The sequence below is a fragment of the Oxyura jamaicensis genome, chromosome 28, assembly GCF_011077185.1.
Source record: "Oxyura jamaicensis isolate SHBP4307 breed ruddy duck chromosome 28, BPBGC_Ojam_1.0, whole genome shotgun sequence".
Lineage (NCBI taxonomy): Eukaryota > Metazoa > Chordata > Aves > Anseriformes > Anatidae > Oxyura > Oxyura jamaicensis.
The window spans coordinates 5248440-5266730 of NC_048920.1; the positions used below are offsets into that span (position 1 = coordinate 5248440).

The 18291-nt window shown below is 49.1% G+C and overlaps 1 protein-coding gene across 1 annotated transcript in view; it reads right to left on the reverse strand.

The window, feature by feature from the left end:
• Positions 1–404: 404 nt before the first annotated feature.
• The window catches only part of LOC118179271 (tyrosine-protein kinase ZAP-70), a 28130-nt gene continuing 10243 nt past the window's right edge, over positions 405–18291 (reverse strand). Inside the window, exons 2-13 of the mRNA XM_035348460.1 lie at positions 10738–11194; positions 8863–9023; positions 8089–8227; positions 6484–6562; positions 5881–5921; positions 4902–4950; positions 4180–4354; positions 3302–3508; positions 2833–3025; positions 2384–2524; positions 1458–1570; positions 405–1117 (exon numbers count right to left, since the gene is read on the reverse strand). Coding sequence (XP_035204351.1) covers positions 994–1117; positions 1458–1570; positions 2384–2524; positions 2833–3025; positions 3302–3508; positions 4180–4354; positions 4902–4950; positions 5881–5921; positions 6484–6562; positions 8089–8227; positions 8863–9023; positions 10738–11139 — 1824 coding nt within the window. The 5' untranslated portion in view covers positions 11140–11194 and the 3' untranslated portion in view covers positions 405–993. The remainder of the gene's footprint in view (positions 1118–1457; positions 1571–2383; positions 2525–2832; positions 3026–3301; positions 3509–4179; positions 4355–4901; positions 4951–5880; positions 5922–6483; positions 6563–8088; positions 8228–8862; positions 9024–10737; positions 11195–18291) is intronic.

The following is an 18291-nucleotide window of genomic DNA, read 5'->3' on the forward strand; positions in this document are numbered from 1 at the left end:
AGAAGATGGTGAGAGATAAGTTTTTCTTTTTGCTGTATCTCAAGGCTCTGATCTTCTGTTTCCTCCACCTCCCCAGCCTTCACAACCCCCCTCTGCTCTCTGCAACTCTGCAGACCACAGTCCCCCCAGCGTGGGTAATCCACTGCACCCAGGGCAGAGGCAGACCAGTGCAAGCCTCAATAGATTATATAGATTCCACAGTGGACTCAACTGAGCGCTGTAGTGCCATCAGCTGCAAGAAAGCAGCTCTGCAGTGAAGCTCGAGGTGACCGGGTTGGTGACTCTGCAGGGTTACGGAGAGTATCAGTGTAGGAAACCATGGCTTACTGGAGGGGAACTACAATTATTTTATTTTCAGTGTGAAGTAGCTGCAAACATTTAAGGCAGTTTAATAGTCAGAGACATAAGGATGCTAAACATATAGAACAGTTTATTTATAGGGTGCCCGATTTTCAGGTTTGAGAAGCAAACTGCTCATTTCAGTAGCACAGAGGGACCAGTCAGGATCCAGGAGATGAGCAATGGGTCCTGGGGGTTTAGTTGTATGAGGAGCCTTAACCAGCTTGGAGAGTGGTGGCAGTGCAGGGGGGACATACACCGTGCCCTGCAGCGTATATTTTTTTCTGGGGGACTGGGAGAAATCTGGATCTGCTGGAGCTAATTCAGCTCATCCCTAGTAAGCCAGGTAGGCATTAAACCCTTGAGGTCCTGGGATACTTTTTTGGAGGTGGGTAGGAAGGAACCACAATACTGTCCTGTACTGTCCTGTGATGGTCAGGCTGGAGATGTACATCATGGCTGGCTGGTTGGAGACATGAGTTGTAGCTGACTGCCCTTGTCTGCTGACAGCATCGCCTCCCAGGATCTTAGTTCTAGAGCTGCTTGAGAAACAAAACCGTTGTTTAAAAGATTAAAGCAGAATTTTGCAAAGAGCCTTTCCAGGTCCTGTGCAGGAAGTCCAGGGCATGTGCGTTGAGGGGCAGAGAGGGAAACTCAAGGAAGAGCTGCTTTTGATTTATCCTCTGTCTCTGGACCATTTTCTGTCTTGGTAGCAATACTGTAGTAGTAGGCACGGATTGTGTTTTCCACAGAAATAAATCCTGGACGCTCTTCCCATCTGCAAGGCCAGAAAGGAAGAATAAGAATTGGCAGAAAGGACAACAGTGGACTGACCCATTGGATATCAGACACAGAAGAACCTGGGAGAGAACAGCAGCCCAGCAGTACCAGGCTGTACCAGGAAAGGGGCTGCAACTTTTCTGGAATGGAGAGGGGCAAATGCAGAGAAGCTCTGACATCTTACAGGCAAATGGAAGGGAATGATAATAAAGAATTATGTGTATTATTTATCATGGTCTGGGGAATGAGACACCATTCATTTCATATTGTCCCCGTCCAGACAGTGTGTGCTGCCCTGATGGACATGCAGCAGAGAGAGGAGCAAGAGAAATCCTTACCTGTAGGTCCAGCATTGCTGCATGAGGGTGTACATCTCTGCCGGACAGTCCGTGGGGCAGTCCATGCGCTTTCCTTGCTCTATGAAGCTAATAACCTCTGGGCCTTTCATTTTCTAGAAGATCAAGTGGGAAAATGTTTTCACAGAATCACAGAATTGTAGGGGTTGGAAGGGACCTCAAGAGATCATCAGGTCCAAACCCCCTGCCAAAGCAGGTTCCCTAGAACAGGTTGCCCAGGTAGGTGTCCAGATGGGCCTTGAATATATCCAGAGAAGGAGACCCCACAACCTCCCTGGGCAGCCTGTTCCAGTGCTCCGTCACCCTCACCATTAACAAGTCCTTTCTCATATTGGTGGGAACTTCCTGTGATACATTTTGTGGCCATTGCCCCTTGTCCTTTCCCCACAAACCACTGAAAATGTTTTACTGGTTTTGGATCTGGAAACAGGGTCGGCAGAGGCAATTTAGACATGGGCCTGGGGTAGTGCTTCAGGTCCATGCACAGCACACCCCATACGGTGTCTGTTTTCATCCCCTGCACCCAGCAGTGGTGTCTCACATTGCCACACAGCCCAGGGCCCTATCCCAAGAATGGGCAGAGCAGTGGCTGAGCAACTGACTTTTCAGCTCTGTAAGTGGGTGGAAGAATCAAAGAGAAGGTCTGCTTTGATTCAAATCCAAATGAATTTGTTTTGTTTTCTGTTTCCTTTCCCTTAAATGAACACAAAGCTGCAGGATCCAAGCAATCTAATCTGTGCCTTCCATGAAGTGGAAGCGAGCCATATGTGTTGCCCCCTGCCTAAAAGAAGTAAAAGTACCCACCCGAGGGAATGGAAATCAAAGTTTCAGTGTGTGTCAGTCAACCAGTTTTAGAGTGGGAGCCCAGACTGTGACTTCGATCCATGATAGGCCCAACTTTGCCTCACCTTGTACGGTTTCTGCCCATAGCTGAAGGCCTCCCACATGGTCACACCATAGCTCCATACATCACTCTTGCTGGAGAACTTGTGATAGAGGATGCACTCTGGGGCGTACCATTTCAAGGGCCACTTTCCTGCTGTCCTGGCCTGTAGCAAAGCAGAGGTACATTTGAGAGAGAGCCTGCTCTGAGCTGAACCTGAATTCTGTTTTGCCTAATGTTTCTGTCAAATGCAATCCCACACCGCTGAAAAAATACCATCTGCATTTCTTCCTTCCCTCCTGGAGCTTTGCAAAGACCCTTTTAATGTCATAGCAATGAGGCTGGACAGAATGTGATGTGGTTGTGCAGCAGGGCTCCTGGGAAGAGCTCAGAGCCCCTATCTCTGGGAGTCTTAGCCCCCAGCCTGGAGGTCTCCTGCTAGCTATCTGTATCCTTTGCTGTGCTCACACTTACCTTGTAGTAGCTATCGTCAGCACCAAGAGCCTTGGAGAGTCCGAAGTCACTGATCTTGGCATAATGTTGGTTGACCAGCAGGACATTTCTGGCTGCCAGGTCCCTGTGGACAAAGTTTTTTTCCTCCAAGTACTTCATCCCCATGGATACTTGATGCATCAGCTCCACAATATTGCTGACTGTAATCTCGTCTCTGGGGAGGATGGAAGAACAATGCAGTAATAAAACTGTTGGACAGCAAGGATCTGTCATTACTTTGTACACCACAGTCCCCTCTAAGCTCTCTAGCTGCAGCAGAGAATGAGCATGGACATCTCTGTTGCAGAAGCTTTAGTCCCTATGACTTACATGAAAAGGAATCTTTCTGCTATTAGCAGCCTCCCTCCACCTACAAAGCCAGGCTTCTCTGGCAACAGTGAATTGGATGAGAAATGCATAGAATCTCAGCCACATTTTATTCTGTACTCACTTCTTGGAAGACAAGAACTTGTTGAGTGGTCCTCCAGAAGCCATCTCCATCACAAGCATCAGGGACTCTGCCTCGCAGACCCCAATCATGCGGACAATGTACGGGTTGTCCAGTTGATGCATGATCTGGGCTTCCGTCATCATTTCATCCCTCACTGTTTTCTCATTGTTGCTCTTCAGCACCTTGATGGCCACATCGATCTGCTTTCTGCACAGGACACAAGAGGAACAAATGTGGATGAATTAAACAGGAGCTGGATTCATGGATCAGCCAGGAATGGAAACTACTCCACATGTGATAATGTTTGGTATCTCAAATGCAGCCTCCATAGCCTGTTTTGGTGGAGCCCTGTACAACATTGTTATCCCAGGCCTGTTAGAAGGCCAAAGAGAAAAGGATCCCCTCACCCTTGTAAGTGTAGAGTAGTGATTGCCATCTGTAGATCTGAAGGCTCCTCACACACTGAGATGTGCATCATCATCACCGTTTTTCAAGGAGGATTTCAGGCACAAAGTGAGCAAAGGCCATCTTTATGGACACACAGAGAACCAGAGGTAGAGCCAAGGATTGCACATCTACTCAGTTTCACTCCTTTACTCTGACGTGGACCAAGATGACCTCAGGAGCATAGACATGCTCCTCTGAGCCCAGCAAATGCCTCCAGAAGTGGCAGTCTTATGCATGGGAGCATAAAATGCAGCTTATACTCTCGGGACACTGGTAAAGTCCCAGAACAGCTACTACTGACCTTCCAGTGCCTCTCTTACACCTCCGCCCCATTATCACTCTAGAGTCCATCTAGCTAGAAACAGGATGGCTGGGGACATCTCAGAGCACTCCCTTCCTTCTTCCTCAGCATCCTTCAGGGCAGCACTCACTTTCTCATTTTGTAGACTCCTTTCTTGACGCAGCCAAAGTTTCCTGCCCCCAGTTCCACTTCATCAATCATCAGGTGGTCCCTCTTCAGGAAGAGTTTCTTATCCTTCAGTTCCTCAGGGTCACTGTACGGGCTCTCATAGACACTGGTGTCCATGGGTAGCAAGCGTGACTTTCCTGCATATTCATGGGAGATAAACCTGTTTATAGCTATAAGTGATGTACCCTTCCCTGCCCCTCCCTCAATGATCAAGAAGGTTTTCTCGACCCTCCTGGCATATTCTCCTTCAAGTTCCATCGTTTAAGCCTTCCCCTGGGCATCTGCCTTCCTCTCACAGCCCATGGCCTCTCTGAGTTCCACTGTCAGACCCAGGATGGAGAGAGGTGTTTGAGCACTCTCACACCACAGGTCCCAGCAGGTCCCAGCCGCATGCTTGGCTTCCCCCCAGTGAAATGTAACTGAATGCACTGAGTATTTAGTAGGCAGTACAGAAGATGGGGAATAGGACAGGGCTTGATTTACTGGGTACAGGGTGCGGGCAAACACTTTTGCAATATTCTTGGCTCAGGGCCCGGTAGTGAGTGGGTGCCTTTGTAGAAAAGCAGCTTTGCAGCACAGCTCTTTGACCAGAAGGCGATAGAGATGGCAACCGCCCCGGTTCCTATGGCACCCCCAGGTCCTGTCTTCTCCCGTCACAAGGAGAAGGCTTTCAGAGGTACTCACCTACAGGCTCTGGCGTGTATCCATCTGCATTGAGAGCCCCAAGGTGTCTCTGGAAAAGAAACAGGGTGAGGTGCCAAGGGGGCTGTGTGTCCCCCAGCAGCAGGGAGCATGCACGCAGGGCTTCATTTTGCTCTGTGCCTCCTCTGTTTCCCCCATCCTGAAGTTATAGGTCTTCTGCAGCAGTGGGGGTCATCCCAGGCCAAGCCTCTGTAGCTCTGTAGCTCAGCGTCAGCAAGTGAAGGGAAGCCCAGAAGCAGCTCAGCTTGTAGCCAGCTCACCTGCCTAGCTGGCTGTGCCAATGAGTGACCTCCACAAACACCTGTGGATGCTGCAGCCACTGTTCCAAAAGCAGACAGGGACAAAGCTGTGACTGCCGTATGAAACACACTTGTCCAGCACAGATTTGGACTCCAGTGCTGCTTGCAGCAAAGTCACCATGGGAGCCCACCACAGATTGTGAAAGCTCTCTGAAAAGATGGGTAAATGCTCAGACCTTTATCTGGGCTCTGTTGGGCTCTGGGATGGGCTGCTCTCATAGCCCAAACTTGCTGGTTTCAGCACAGCTGAGCACTCGCAGTGGTGACTGAGTGCAGACATACCCTGAGGCCAGGGATGCAGAAGGAGCACAAAGACCTGGCCAGTGGCCAGAGGCCGGTAGCAAGGCTGGGCGTTCCCAGAATCCAACCGTGTCTTCCCCACTCCTGCCTGGCAAGGAGGGCAGCAGGGAGAGGGCTCCCTGAGGACATCCCCCCATGTTGCAAGGAGCACAGTGTGAATGGAAACCATTTTCAGCTCTAATGGTAGCTGTGCCCAGCTATTCCTTGTCCCCATCCAAGCTGGAAAGAGGACAACATTGCAGCTGGCCTTAATATATTCCAGTTGTGTTATTGCCTTTTAGAAAAGAGCAGTTTGATCAGCGAGCTTGAAATGAAATTAAGGCCCTGAGGTACCAATAAAACAGACCCTTCCCAAAACTTACGCTCACAGAGGGGTGGGTTGGTGGAACCGGTGCTGCAGAGGCTGTGAATCAAGAGAGAAACTGTTATTTGGAGTCTGTGTGTGCCCCAAGCAGAATCAGCGCATCAGTCCTTGAAGGACTGTGGGGTCCGATCCCTCTCACACAAAGGCCCCTTTCCACTGTGTTAGCCATAAAGGGTGTGGAAGCATGCCTGGATAAGGGGGTTATTCCCCCGCCAGCCCTCAGGAGACCTCAGGAGTCCCACAGGCAGGCTCTGAAGTGACATTTGTGACACTTGGGCCAGAAGAAGCGACCCACAGTTTTGAGTGTTCAGCTCAAGAGGCCCACCAGGAGCCTCTTCAGGTCACGTTGTTTCCTGGTGCCTAAAAATCAAGTCATTTTTCAGAAGCCATGCATTTGGCACCCAAAGCCCCTAATTTGTCTGGAGCACAGATTCCCCTGTCTGCTGCTGTGTTTGGGCCATCCTTGGCCAAGCCAGGAGTGTGGCCGCTTTCAGCAGACAGCACGAAGAGGCCTTGCCCAGCCTGCCACAGGAGCTGAGATTGCACCGTTCCCTCACCATCAGAGCCTGAGCAAGGGTGGCACTCGCAGACGTCAGCTCACCTGGCATGCTGGGGTTGGGGCAGCTTTCCCTCAGGGCGAAAATCAGACCATCTGGTTTGAGTTTCAAATACTCCACCAGCTGAGAAAGGAATCAGAGGAAAAATAGATTGATGCAAGCAGAAAATCATCTTTTCTTTTGCAGGCAGCATGTATGGTTTATGGTAACGATTTCTCTCAGATTTATGGCAGAGAGGGACCTGATTATTTCTTTCTCTCCTCTCCTAACTATGCACTCAGGGATCTCATAGAGCCAGCATTTACATAGCTGGGTATCTGCCAGAGCTGGGAAGAATTTGGGAAGTTAGATAAATACCAAAGAAAGACAAAGGGAAAATATCTAGCAGTACAGCTGGGTAGGGCATTTTCAGTGTAATGTCATTGTTGCCACAGCCGGAAAGGTTTTTAAGATGTTTGATAAGGCCTGAGAGAAACCTTTGGCTTTCCTGGAGGAACCCCAGGGCTAGCCCTCTGGATCCTGGGCAGTTTTTTCCTGCAGTTCAAGCACTGCAAGGATTGACGCTTGCTGGAGTTGACCACCCGAGCCCCTGGCAACTGGACCACAGGGTGGACTAGGCTTTCTCTTTCCCTCCCGTGTGGCTCAGATTTCATCTGAAATTGGGAGCCTGGCGCAGTTCTGTTTCCATTAAAATGCCCCAAAGTCTTTGTTTTCATTCAAATTCAGAGTGAAGACAGTATTGGGAATTTGAAAAATTCAGCAAAACAATTACCATCCCCAGACAGCTTTGCCCAGGAGGAAGCGTGGTGTTCCTTCCCTGGGGCAGCTCTGAAGGGCCGTGGTGCGCACCCAGACACAGCCAGGCTCCAGGGGCATGCAGCTCCCAGCAGTGCCAGGGCTCTGTGATGGTTCTGGCCTTCAAGCCCTCATCACATTCCCTAAAAACCCTGTCCCCTCCTCTGAACATATTCTGCAGCTCCTGCAGGGTGATAGGATTTGTCTCCTGGTACATGGACACATCTCTTGGTCTCATGGTACATCTTTGGTCATGTCAAGGTTTTGGCAGTTGGCTCACACTTCTGCCCCCCCTCCTTCCCCCCCCCCAGCTCTTTGCATATTAGTGCCCAAAGGTTTGCCAGGACAGGAGGGGGGATACACAGGAGACACAGCCTGGGATGAGCAATTTCATCAGGGCTTGCTGCACAGCTTGTCCCAGGCACATGCTGTGGCTGAATGTGCAATGTTTGCTGATGGGGTGCAAACGTAATTAATATGACCATCTGTCAGTACCCTGCCTTGAAGCTAGAAGTGAAAAGCACTGATCCTCTTGTTTCTTTGGAGAGGCACCAAGCTGGTGTTAGGCATGGTAACGCCAGTGCTACTTCAGAGCTGCTGTGATAACCCAGCCCTAGCTGTACATAGCTAGGAGTGCATGATGGTGCACAGAAATGAATGGTGAGCTGATAGACAGCCAGACCCAGGGGACATTAGGGTTTTCTGGAAGGGGCTACAACCACCCACATATGGTCTTAAAGTCTTTAAAGCTCCAGGTGGCCTTTCCTTTCCCCCAAGGCATGGGCAGCAACAGCAAGGGAGAAGTGCCTTCACTTTATTAGGACAGCAGCAGTCACTGTCCCACAGTACGGTACCTGCCAGAGCGTGTCAAACTTGGTTCCCTCGGGGATGGAGTACTTGCCGGACTTGTCCTGGTCTATCCGATAGTGATACACTGTTTTGCCGTAGACAAGGGAGAGAGCGTAACAGCCGTTTTCCTTTTTTTCTCTCAGCCTGGTCAGGAGGAGAACTATTAAAAGCAACTCTAAGTTTTGCCCTGAAAATTACCATGGCTGCGGTGGTGGTGGGTTGCAGGGTGGGCACTTGGTAAGGAGTCTCTGCACCCCCCTCTTAGAATTGCCACCTTCCCTCTGCAGAGGCTGAGGAGAGATCCTTCACCTTCTGTCTCTTGCCCCTCTTCTCCACCCTCCCCAGCTAATTCTTTCTTTCTCCAACTCATTCAGGAGATAATTAAATTAAGGGCCATCTCACTTCTGCAGATACGCATGTGTTTTTCTAGCACAGCAAGTGCTTTATTCTATATTTTATTGGACATACAGTGCCTCCATTTCAGTGTTGAATGTCTCTGTCTACTGAACTCTGTATCTGATATCACCCTGTGCATTATGAAGCGTGCTTCATACAGATGTCTAAACATGAGAAATGAATAAAGCTTTTGACTGGCTCTTCATGAGGGCCAGCTACTGCTTCATAAATGACAGGTGTGGGGTGTCAGACCCCACAGATCTGTAACCCCAGTCTGACTATGCCCAGCTAAACCTCCTCTCAGGAACTGCCACCTGAAATAAATAACTAGAGGGTAAGTGGAGAAATGCTAAAGGACCATCTGTCAGGGTTTGCACACTCACAGGAACTTCCCATCAGGTTGTGCCCCAGAGTAGAGCCTCCGTTCAGCTTCATCCCGGCTGATGTTACCGTGGTACCAGGGCATCCTCTCATGGGCCGTGGTGGCAATGAGCTTTTCCACCTGTGGAGCCTGGCTTATGATGGCCTGTTCAAGTGCATCCCCCTGGAAGAGAGTGAAGAATGAGACCTCCTGCTGCACTGCTCTGTTGCTGCGTGGCTTCAGCACGACTTAGTTTGCACCCCCTTGGACAGTTGAGGCAGGAAACTTGGACAGTCTCGTAACTGGAGTGCCTGTGACATTAATTGTGCCTGTAGCACTAGAATCATAGAATCATAGAATACCCTGAGTTGGAAAAGACCCATAAGGATCATCAAGTCCAACTCCTGGCACCACACAGGTCTACCCAAAATTTTAGACCATGTGACTAAGTGCACAGCCCAATCGCTTCTTAAATTCAGACAGGCTTGGTGCAGTGACTACTTCACTGGGGAGCCTGTTCCAGTGTGCGACCACCCTCTCAGTGAAGAATCTCTTCCTGATGCCCAGTCTAAACCTCCCCTGCCTCAGCTTAACACCGTTCCCGCGGGTCCTATCACTGGTGATTATGGAGAATAGGTCAGCGCCTGTCCCTCCACTCCCCCTTGTGAGGAAGTTGTAGACCCACTAGTGGGTTGGATTCTGTTCTGCTGCAGAATTTCTCGCAGAATTACTCGAGATGAGATACTTGCTTATCTAAATTGTTCCCAGCCCTCAAATCCATCTGAAGTCCATTGATTTGCTGGTGAGGGAAGAGAGAAGCTATTGTGTTCACACAGGGGATTTTGACGTCAGACTTGCAGGGTGCCTTCCCACTTGACATTTCTGGAAGACCAGGACCACTTTCTGGTGCCTCTGCCTTCTTGGCTGCTTGCTGTCCCCAGGCACTACAACTTATCAAGAGCAGTGCAATCTGGAAATCATGTGGGGTACCATAGATGAATTCTACTGGCCCTACACTTTTTATAAACAAATGCAGGTTTCCATTTGCCAGTAGGTGGCAATGTCCTTTGTGTTATCTGCCAGAGTTCACGGTTCAGCTTCATGGAGAAACCCTACAGATAGACCTCATTCTGTCAAGCACCTCTGGTCTAAAATAGACCGCATTTAGAGACTTTTTATAGAAAGACTTCCTAAGGAGAATGCCTGAGCTATCTCACTTGGAAGGGACTGAGTAGGCACTATTGAGCTGACAGCACGTAAAAGAAAATTAATTATGTAGCTGCCAGTGCAACCATTTTGAGAGTTTTGCTTGGTCTGTCTCAATTATATATATTTGTGTACAACCAACTACAGAAGCTATTTTAAAATGTAAATAATAGACAGACTAGATGCAGTACCCAGTACCTTAGTCTCATAGGCAAAATCTCCAATGACTTTAAAGAGCAAGGAAAACCTGAGCAAGACTTTGAATCTGATTTCATCATCACAGCTTCAGCACAGCATTACGGAGGCACAGACACTTCATGTGCAGAGCATTGGTCTAACTGCAGCAAGTGTTCCATGTGCTGCAGGGGAGCAAATGGCGCACGGTGAAATGCTTGTGAAGTGGGTGGTGAACCCCAACGCCCTGCAGAGCAGGTGCAATAGCAACTGTTCAGAGAAATAGCCTGAAGGTTTGGGATGATGTTTAGACATGTTTCTGATGAAGCAACTGAAAAAGTGAGAGTTAAGACTGCTTTTAGTGCCTGCTGCCTCTGAGGAGAAGGACCTTGCTTCACTACGATGTGATATAAGAGGGGGAAGACAGCAATAGAGGAGAACAGGGCGGCAAGTGGCAGTAAGACCCCAGGGAACACCCCTTGCACAGTCCCACACTGCCTTTGACAACGGCCAGTACCTCTAGTCTCCATGTCTGCCGGACGTACTCGCGCACCATATTGTCCCTCATGCTGTCGAAGACACCAGGCTGGGGCTCCATGCCGCTGGGGCGGTTGCAGGGCTTGCGGAGGGTGCAGCAGAGCCCATCGGCATCCTTGGAGTAAAACTCGCATAGCTCCTCTGGCCCACAGTGTGCTTTGCCCCCCGCAATAGCGTAGGTACCGTTCATCTGGCGCTCAATGGCGTAATGATAAAACTGCAGGTTGCATACCATGGAGAGGACATACCCCCCCAGACTGCGCAGGCATTGCCGCAGCAGGAACAGCCCATCCGACATGCCTGCCAGCTTGAGGTACTCCTCTGCTTCCGACCTGGCAATGCTGCCATAGTAAAAGGGCAGGTGAGCAGCAGCATCCGGCATTGCTGCGCACTTACTGGGATTGCTTGGGGTGGCTCACACGCAGCTTGTGCTTGATCTGGAAGAGAGAACCAAAATTCTTCACTGACTGAATTTTTGCAAACAGGCTTAATTGGAATTCAAACCTGTTTATCTAGGGATTGATCAGCCCACAGAGGACAGTCTGTAGGGGCATCTCAAACATCACATGGAGAGCAGCAACGGGTGCATTCATATCTCTGGCCAGAGAATCCCATGCAGCAATTCGCCTATCCTGCTAGAACAGGTAAGCAGAAATACACCCGATCTTGATCCATTGCAAGTAATAGAGAATGCACCAAATTCTACAGTGATTGTTCTGGTCATGGATTATCTTCACTATTAAAAATGTGCGTCTTAAATCCATTCCAAAGTTTATAGTTTTGACTACCTACTATTTTCTCTCTAGTCCTGTTCACAATTAAAGGAAATTCTTCTTCCTCTCTGAATAAATTAGTTTTGCTGTGAGGGTCTATTAGGCCAAAATCTTACATGAATTAAGATTAAAACATGACAGCAACATTAATTGTCTAAAGAACATCTAGATACACGGTTGCACCAAACACAGCAAAAGGAGGCAAGTATAAGCTGAGTGCTTCTAGACAGGCATTAACCACCGGTTGACAGGAGCAAGGAGAAACCTTCCTCTAATTGTCTCTTGATAAATTATATGGATTTTTTTTTCCTACAGTACCTGACTGGCTGGTTTCTGAATTTGGCCAACACTCCAATCTCAATTGACAGTTCCTATTTCTACTTCTTACACATGCTCCTGAGAAAGCCGGAGCTCAGACATGGCCAGCCATCATTGCAAAATTAATTTAATCCCACTGTCTCTGTCAAGCTGAAATGTGCAAGCATTACTGGAGTTCCCCGCTCAGAACAACCTAAAACCAGAAACAAACCTACCACTGTGTTTCTGCAGCGCCGGTTCTTGGTGGGAACCCAGTGAGAAATGTCACTTTGTTGACTGAGATACTGCAGAGCCTCTCCTGTCAGAGAGCTATAGGAGTTCTATCAAAACATCTAAAATCCCACCCACAAATTATAGCCAATTTCCTGTGCTTAGTGGAAACATTACCAGATTTGGAGGGTCTTATTTGTTCACTGGAGCCTAATCTTCAGTTTTGTCATTGCGTAGATGCTGACCCCAAAAAGAGTTATTGTCTCCCTCCCCATCTCCTACAAATGCATAACTCATGTTTACAGAAAAGGCAACCCAGCTTTTTGGCTGGATCTCTGCTATTCACCCTGATTCTTCCCAACATCACCCTCATTTCCGAACATGGTAGAACAAGTCACTGCCTGATTGTTTGGTTCCACTGAGCTGCTTCAGAAGCAGCCTCTCAGGTAGTGGCTGGAGCCGTGCTTAGCTGGCCATCTGCTTGCCCTGTGCCTACCCAGCAGCACTAGTGAGGGGGCTGCTTCCCGCCAGCCTCTGGCCCTGCTGAGCTACGAAAGGGTTGGCTGGACATGTGCTCTGTGTCAGTAGGAATAGGGTAGTGGTTAGAAGGAAACTGCTGAGGAGAAACCATCCCTCTGTGTACACCCTGCTCTGCTCAGCGTTCAACAGCGAAGACCCCATGGGGAATTGGATTTATGGCAACCAGAGCCTATTCTACCTATTTGTTGTCTCATCAGAAGTGGCCTTCTGATGAGAACAGGAAGGGAGAGCAGGCTTGGTGAAGGAGATGTTTTAGCTAAGACAGGAAACCACAACAGGAAGCCGTCAGCGGCATTTGCAGCTTGCATGCGGACGACTGTAAACCCTGTCAAGCGCAGCGCAAGTAAGCCTGAATTGTGAAGACCCCTTAATCAAATTCAACAAATGAAACAAAGTGGGGTCTTGGTGGACCTGCAAGTATGAGACAGAAGGCAAACGGAAACACACTGTAGCTAAAAACCTGAACTGGGGTCAGTGCTTTAAAACAAAAGGAGTCCGGAGAGCCTCACTGGAGATAAAAGAGTGAACCCAGGCCTCTGGGTGGGCCTGAACAACCCTGGCACAACCTTCGCAGACTCAAACAAACCTCACACAGCTTTGTTTTTATGCAGTGTAAAGTACAGATGAAAATGAGAACCGATTTCATGGATGGCTTTTACAGACATTAACTAGTGGCTGGAAGAAGCTGTGAAAGGCTCTCTCAACCACCATCTTCAAGCAGCAGGACCTGATTTTTCCAGCACCTTTTAAATCTCTGTCGCTTGGGCTGCAGTAACCCAGATGCTGAGCATTCCTTTTGGTTTTGGGTGCTCAGCCCAAGTTAGAAGTAGCCCTTGTGGAAAAAGCCCACAAAGGCAGGGCTCCTGCAGTAATGGCCACGTCTGCAAGCTGGTGCTGTGATGTGAAGATGCACTGAAGAAAACAGAGCCCACGTGAAAAGTAGTCAGATCTGCACACAGGAAAGTCGTGCAGGAAACTATTGACATGTCAGTCAATCAGATCTATATATAGCTGGCTACTCGCTTCTATTTAGATTAGACAAGAACAATCAGGAACTGGTTTGACTTTATAATTTCCCAGAAGAGCAGGTCCCATTTGTGCTGTACCGGTGCCAGTCCCTGAGAGGCAGCCGGAGGAAGCAGTAGCAAACTGTAGCACCCCATAGGAGAATGTTTTCTGTCTCACTGTGGTCACGACAAACCCGCACAGCACTGCCCCGGCTGCCTGGGCTGTCTCTTTAAGGTGGCAGGGGTCGGCCGGGGGTGGAGGACCCGGGGAGGGATGGAGGCTGGGAAAGGGCCGGGGTGGGCGGGTTATAAAAGGGGTCTGGGGGAGGGGGTGCTCTGGAGGGGCTGGTGCGAGGAGCTGCTGTTTGAGGTGTGTGGTGGCAACGTGGGGGGAGGTGGGAAGGAGGGTTTCTTTGAGCAACTCTGTAAAAGGTGTTTAATTGAGGGGAGGCAACTGAAGATATGAGCTGCCGGGGTGAACGTGGCATTGCTGAGTCGGAACGTCTGGCTGGGGGCTTGGAGCTGCTGTGCCACTCTCTTGCCCTGTCCCTGGGCTGAGTGGGGAATGACACTAACCTCGGGGCTTGCCTGTGCTGCAGGAGGCTGCTGCTGGCTGAGGCCAGGTTGCCACAGGCACTTGCTCAGCCCTGCAGCTTCTCCTGGCATCCCTTGGCCTCCCACTGCACTGGTGAGGCTCTGCAGGGCTCCATGCAGGCCTCTTGTCTCACCCTGCTTCAGGAAGCTAGTGCAAGAATAAATGTGTTCTCCTGTGATGCTGTTTGCTGCCCTTTTTTTTACTGAGCTCTCCAGGAGTATGCTGCTGGAGCTGATCCTGTAGACGTGGGGTTGAGCCTAGGTGTAGGAGCTGTGGCAGATGGAAGGTGTAGGCAGGGCCTAGGAGAGAGCAGGATGGCACAAAGAGTATGGTAAATGGAAGAAATCATCAGTAGCTGCTTCCCTGTGGTTGTGGGCACATAGCAGCCATCTTCTGGCTTGCCTAGGGCTGTAGAGGAGCAGCTATGCCCAGTTCTTTACCCTAGATTGCCTTCTGCTGTTCCTGCTCTGATTCAAGAACTGGTTTTATAGTAAAGAGCCTGGTTGAAGGTGAAGGACTGAAAAATGTTTGAAGTGTACAAGTTTCCTTCCAAAGTCATTTATCCCAGGAGTGGCTCATGACATGTAAGAGAATGAGCTGTGAGACAATCCCTGGATCATGGGCATATAGTCTTCTAAGTGCTAAATAACAATAGACTTGAAATAACTTTGATTAAACTTTAAATGCTTCTTAGTGTAAAGAAAACTTTAACCTTGACTTGGATTGGCCTTACTATACTCTTCTAATTGCTCTTGATTAATGTTAAATTTGCATTTGTGCATTCCATAGCAGCTCTTGCCAAAGCTTCCTCATGAGCACTTATGTTCCTTGCTTTAAGTGCTTTCCCAACCTCCCTGCTGACTGCATATTAAAACCTCAACTGCACAATCATTTATTAACACTTGAGCTATGTGTGAGTAGGAGTTTATGAAACTGTGAGCCTATATCTGTTCGTACTCATAAACAGCATGCCTTCTGCTTATAATGAAGATAATAATCTTCTGTACTTGTCAGTGGGTATTACTAACTCAGTCCTACCTGAAATGGTTGTATTTACAGAAACTCCACAGAAAAAGCTTCCTGCTCCTTTGCTGGAGTCTTGTGGCCTGAATTCTACAAAGGACCTGATCTGCCCTTTGCTGTCCTTGAAGTGAGCAGGTAAGTGCAAACTGCCCCTTGCTGCCTATGGATCCCTGGCCACGTGCAGAAATGCTTCATACACCTCAGCCCCTTTGAAGTGAAACATGGGAGTCATTTGGCCCCAGGGAGAGTCCACAGTCCTTTTTGGAATAAAGATGTTAAATTCCACAGTATTTGCAAGGCCTCATGCAGGGACCTGGAACTGCTGGGATGCACTTGATGCAAAAGCTCCTGACAGTGGTATACCAGCTTTGAAAAAAAGCTGGTACCATGGAGATCAGAACCCTTCATCCCCAACCCCTTCCGAACTCTTGGCCAGAGACCTAGTGCCACCCCATCACAGTATTGTTGAAGATTTAAAATAAACACAGGTAATAAACAGTTCAGTTTAAATGCTTGTGCCTTGGTGTTGCAGTACCTATGTGATGAAGCAGCTGTTGCTTACCCAGCAGCAGGGCTGCTGGTGGCTGGTTTCCTGTTCCTTCTTCCACCCAGGATCAGAACTAGCCAGGCTGCCTTGGGTCCCCCAGCTCTCTTAAAGCACTTGCTCCCACAAGCAGGCAGCGTTCAAGGGCTTGATGTCTGAGAATGCTCCTTGAAGACCCTCCTTCAGAGCCAGCCTGATACTTGTATCTGCACCCAAATGTGCAGGAGTGGTCTTGTGCCACCTCTGCTCCTGTTGCAGCTCCCAGCTGCTTTTTGCTGCTTTGCTTCAGTCTGGCTACTCTTAACCTGACTGAGTGGGTGAAGTTGCTCATCCTTCTCAGAAAGGGGGAAACAGTGCAACAGAGCATGGAAAATTGATGACACGCTTGTTTGGTGCAGTCGGATGGCAATAAAGGCCTGAGCTCATTCATATCCTGCTGGGGACTTGTTTTCCTTCTGTGGTTATTTGTCAAATGCTAATGAGCGGAAGCAATTTGCTCTTCTCTCCTTGAGAGCAGGAGATGGAGGGGGCAGGGGAGGGGGAAGGCCACCTGCCTGGGGCCCTAGTGGTTATAACTATCTGTCTCTCTTGTTCAAGCTGTTGCTTTAATGGCGAGGATTGCCTTGTTCCCAGAAAGCAGTTTTCTGGTGTTAGCTTGCTATCTCTGAGCTTTTCACTGATACCTGTGAACCAGTGGTGCAGCCGCCTCTGGTAACAGGCGGCAGGGCTTGGTGCCTCCCTGCAGGATGCTGGGGCAGGTTTTTCTGCAGTGCCATAGAAAGCAAATTGGGCTGAGTGTGGTCCCCTGAGCCAAAATGGTCATCTCATGAAAGGAAATAAAGTTACCACCTAGTTGACCAAGGAAAGTCAGTAGATGTAATTTTTCAGAATTTCAGCAAAGCTGTTGATTCTCACAGTATCCTTCTAGACAAAATGTGCAGCATTCAGCTAGATAAACACAATGATGTGAGTGAACAACTGGCTGATGAGTTGGGCTCAAATGGCCATCATAAATGGGGTTGCAGCAGGTTGGCAGCCAGTCACTAGTGGGGTTCTTTCTGCAGGCCTCCATTTTAGGGACAGTTCTCTTCAATGTTTTTGTAACTGATCTGGATGCAGGACTCAAATGTATACTAAGAAAGTTTGCAGATAACACTGACTCCCTTGAGGGTAGAGATGCCTTACAGTGAGCTCTTGACAAACTAGAGGGCTGGGCAATCAACAACATCATGAAGCTCAATAAGTGCTAGATCCTGCACCTGGGATGGAACAACCCTAGCTGCATGTACAGGTTAGAGGATAAGAGGCTGAAGAGCAGCCCCCCAGAAAGGGCTCTGGGGGTTCTGGCTGACAGCAAACTGAACCAGTCAGCAGTGGGCCCTGGCAGCCAGCAGGGCCTACTGTGCCTTAGGGTGCCTCAGGCCCAGCATTGCCAGCCGGGCAAGGGAAAGGATCGTCAAGCTCTGCCTGCTGCGGCCTCACCTTGAGCACTGCATGCAGTCTTGGGCACCACAGTATAACAAGGACATAAAGCTATTAGAGAGCCTCTCAAGGATGGCTATGAAAATGGTGAAGGGTCTGGAGGGGAAGATGTGTGAGAGGTGGCTGAGGTCCCTTGGTTTGTTCAGTCCAGGGAAGAGGAGGCTGAGGGGAGGCTTCTTGGCTGTCTGCAGCTTCCTCACAAGGGGAGTGGAGAGGCAGGCGCTGAGCTCTGCTCTCTGGGGATAGTGACAGGACCTGAAAGAATGGTGTCAGGGTGTGTGTGTGTGGGGGGGGGGGGGGGGGGGTCAGGTTGGATATTACTAAAAGGTTCTTCCACCAAGAGAGTTGTTGGGCACTGGAACAGGCTCCTCAGGGCAGTGGTCACAGCACCAAGCCTGCTGGAGTTCCGTAAGTATTTGGACAATGAAATCAGACATGGTCTGATTTTTGGGTGGTCCTGTGTGGAGCCAGGAGTTGGATTAATGAACCTTGTGGTTTCCTTCCAATTTGGGATATTCTGAGTATTGCAGTGGGAAGTACCGGTAGGTCTCTGGACTCGTGCAGGTGGCTTTTCTACGTTTGGTTTACACAGGCAAATTGTATACTTTAGCATGTTTCCTATTTACATGTGGTCATGTCTGTGGTGTCACATGTTCTTTCTAACAAAGTGCACCTGACTCTTAACTAAGATCTTCTTATCTGGTTGTGCTTTACTTGGGGAGTACAGATGGAAAGACAGCCAAGCATGTAGATCTTGGTGTGCTCCTCAGTGTCCAAGGATTGCAGCTCAGTGCACTACAAGTGGCTGTTCTTAGTCATCTTTACATTGGTTGATTACTGGCTACAGGACTGACTAATTAGTTCTGCAACTACTATAACAGTGTTTTGGCTAAATACTTGGCTCTTTCTCTAAAGAAAAGGGTATTGGTTCTTTATAAAGTGCTTTTTTGGTGAAAACATTTCTGAGCAAGAGTTTATTTGTAGTTTGGAGCCTGGAAGACCCTGATAAATCGTAAGGTCCAGAACCGTGTTCTTAGAAATG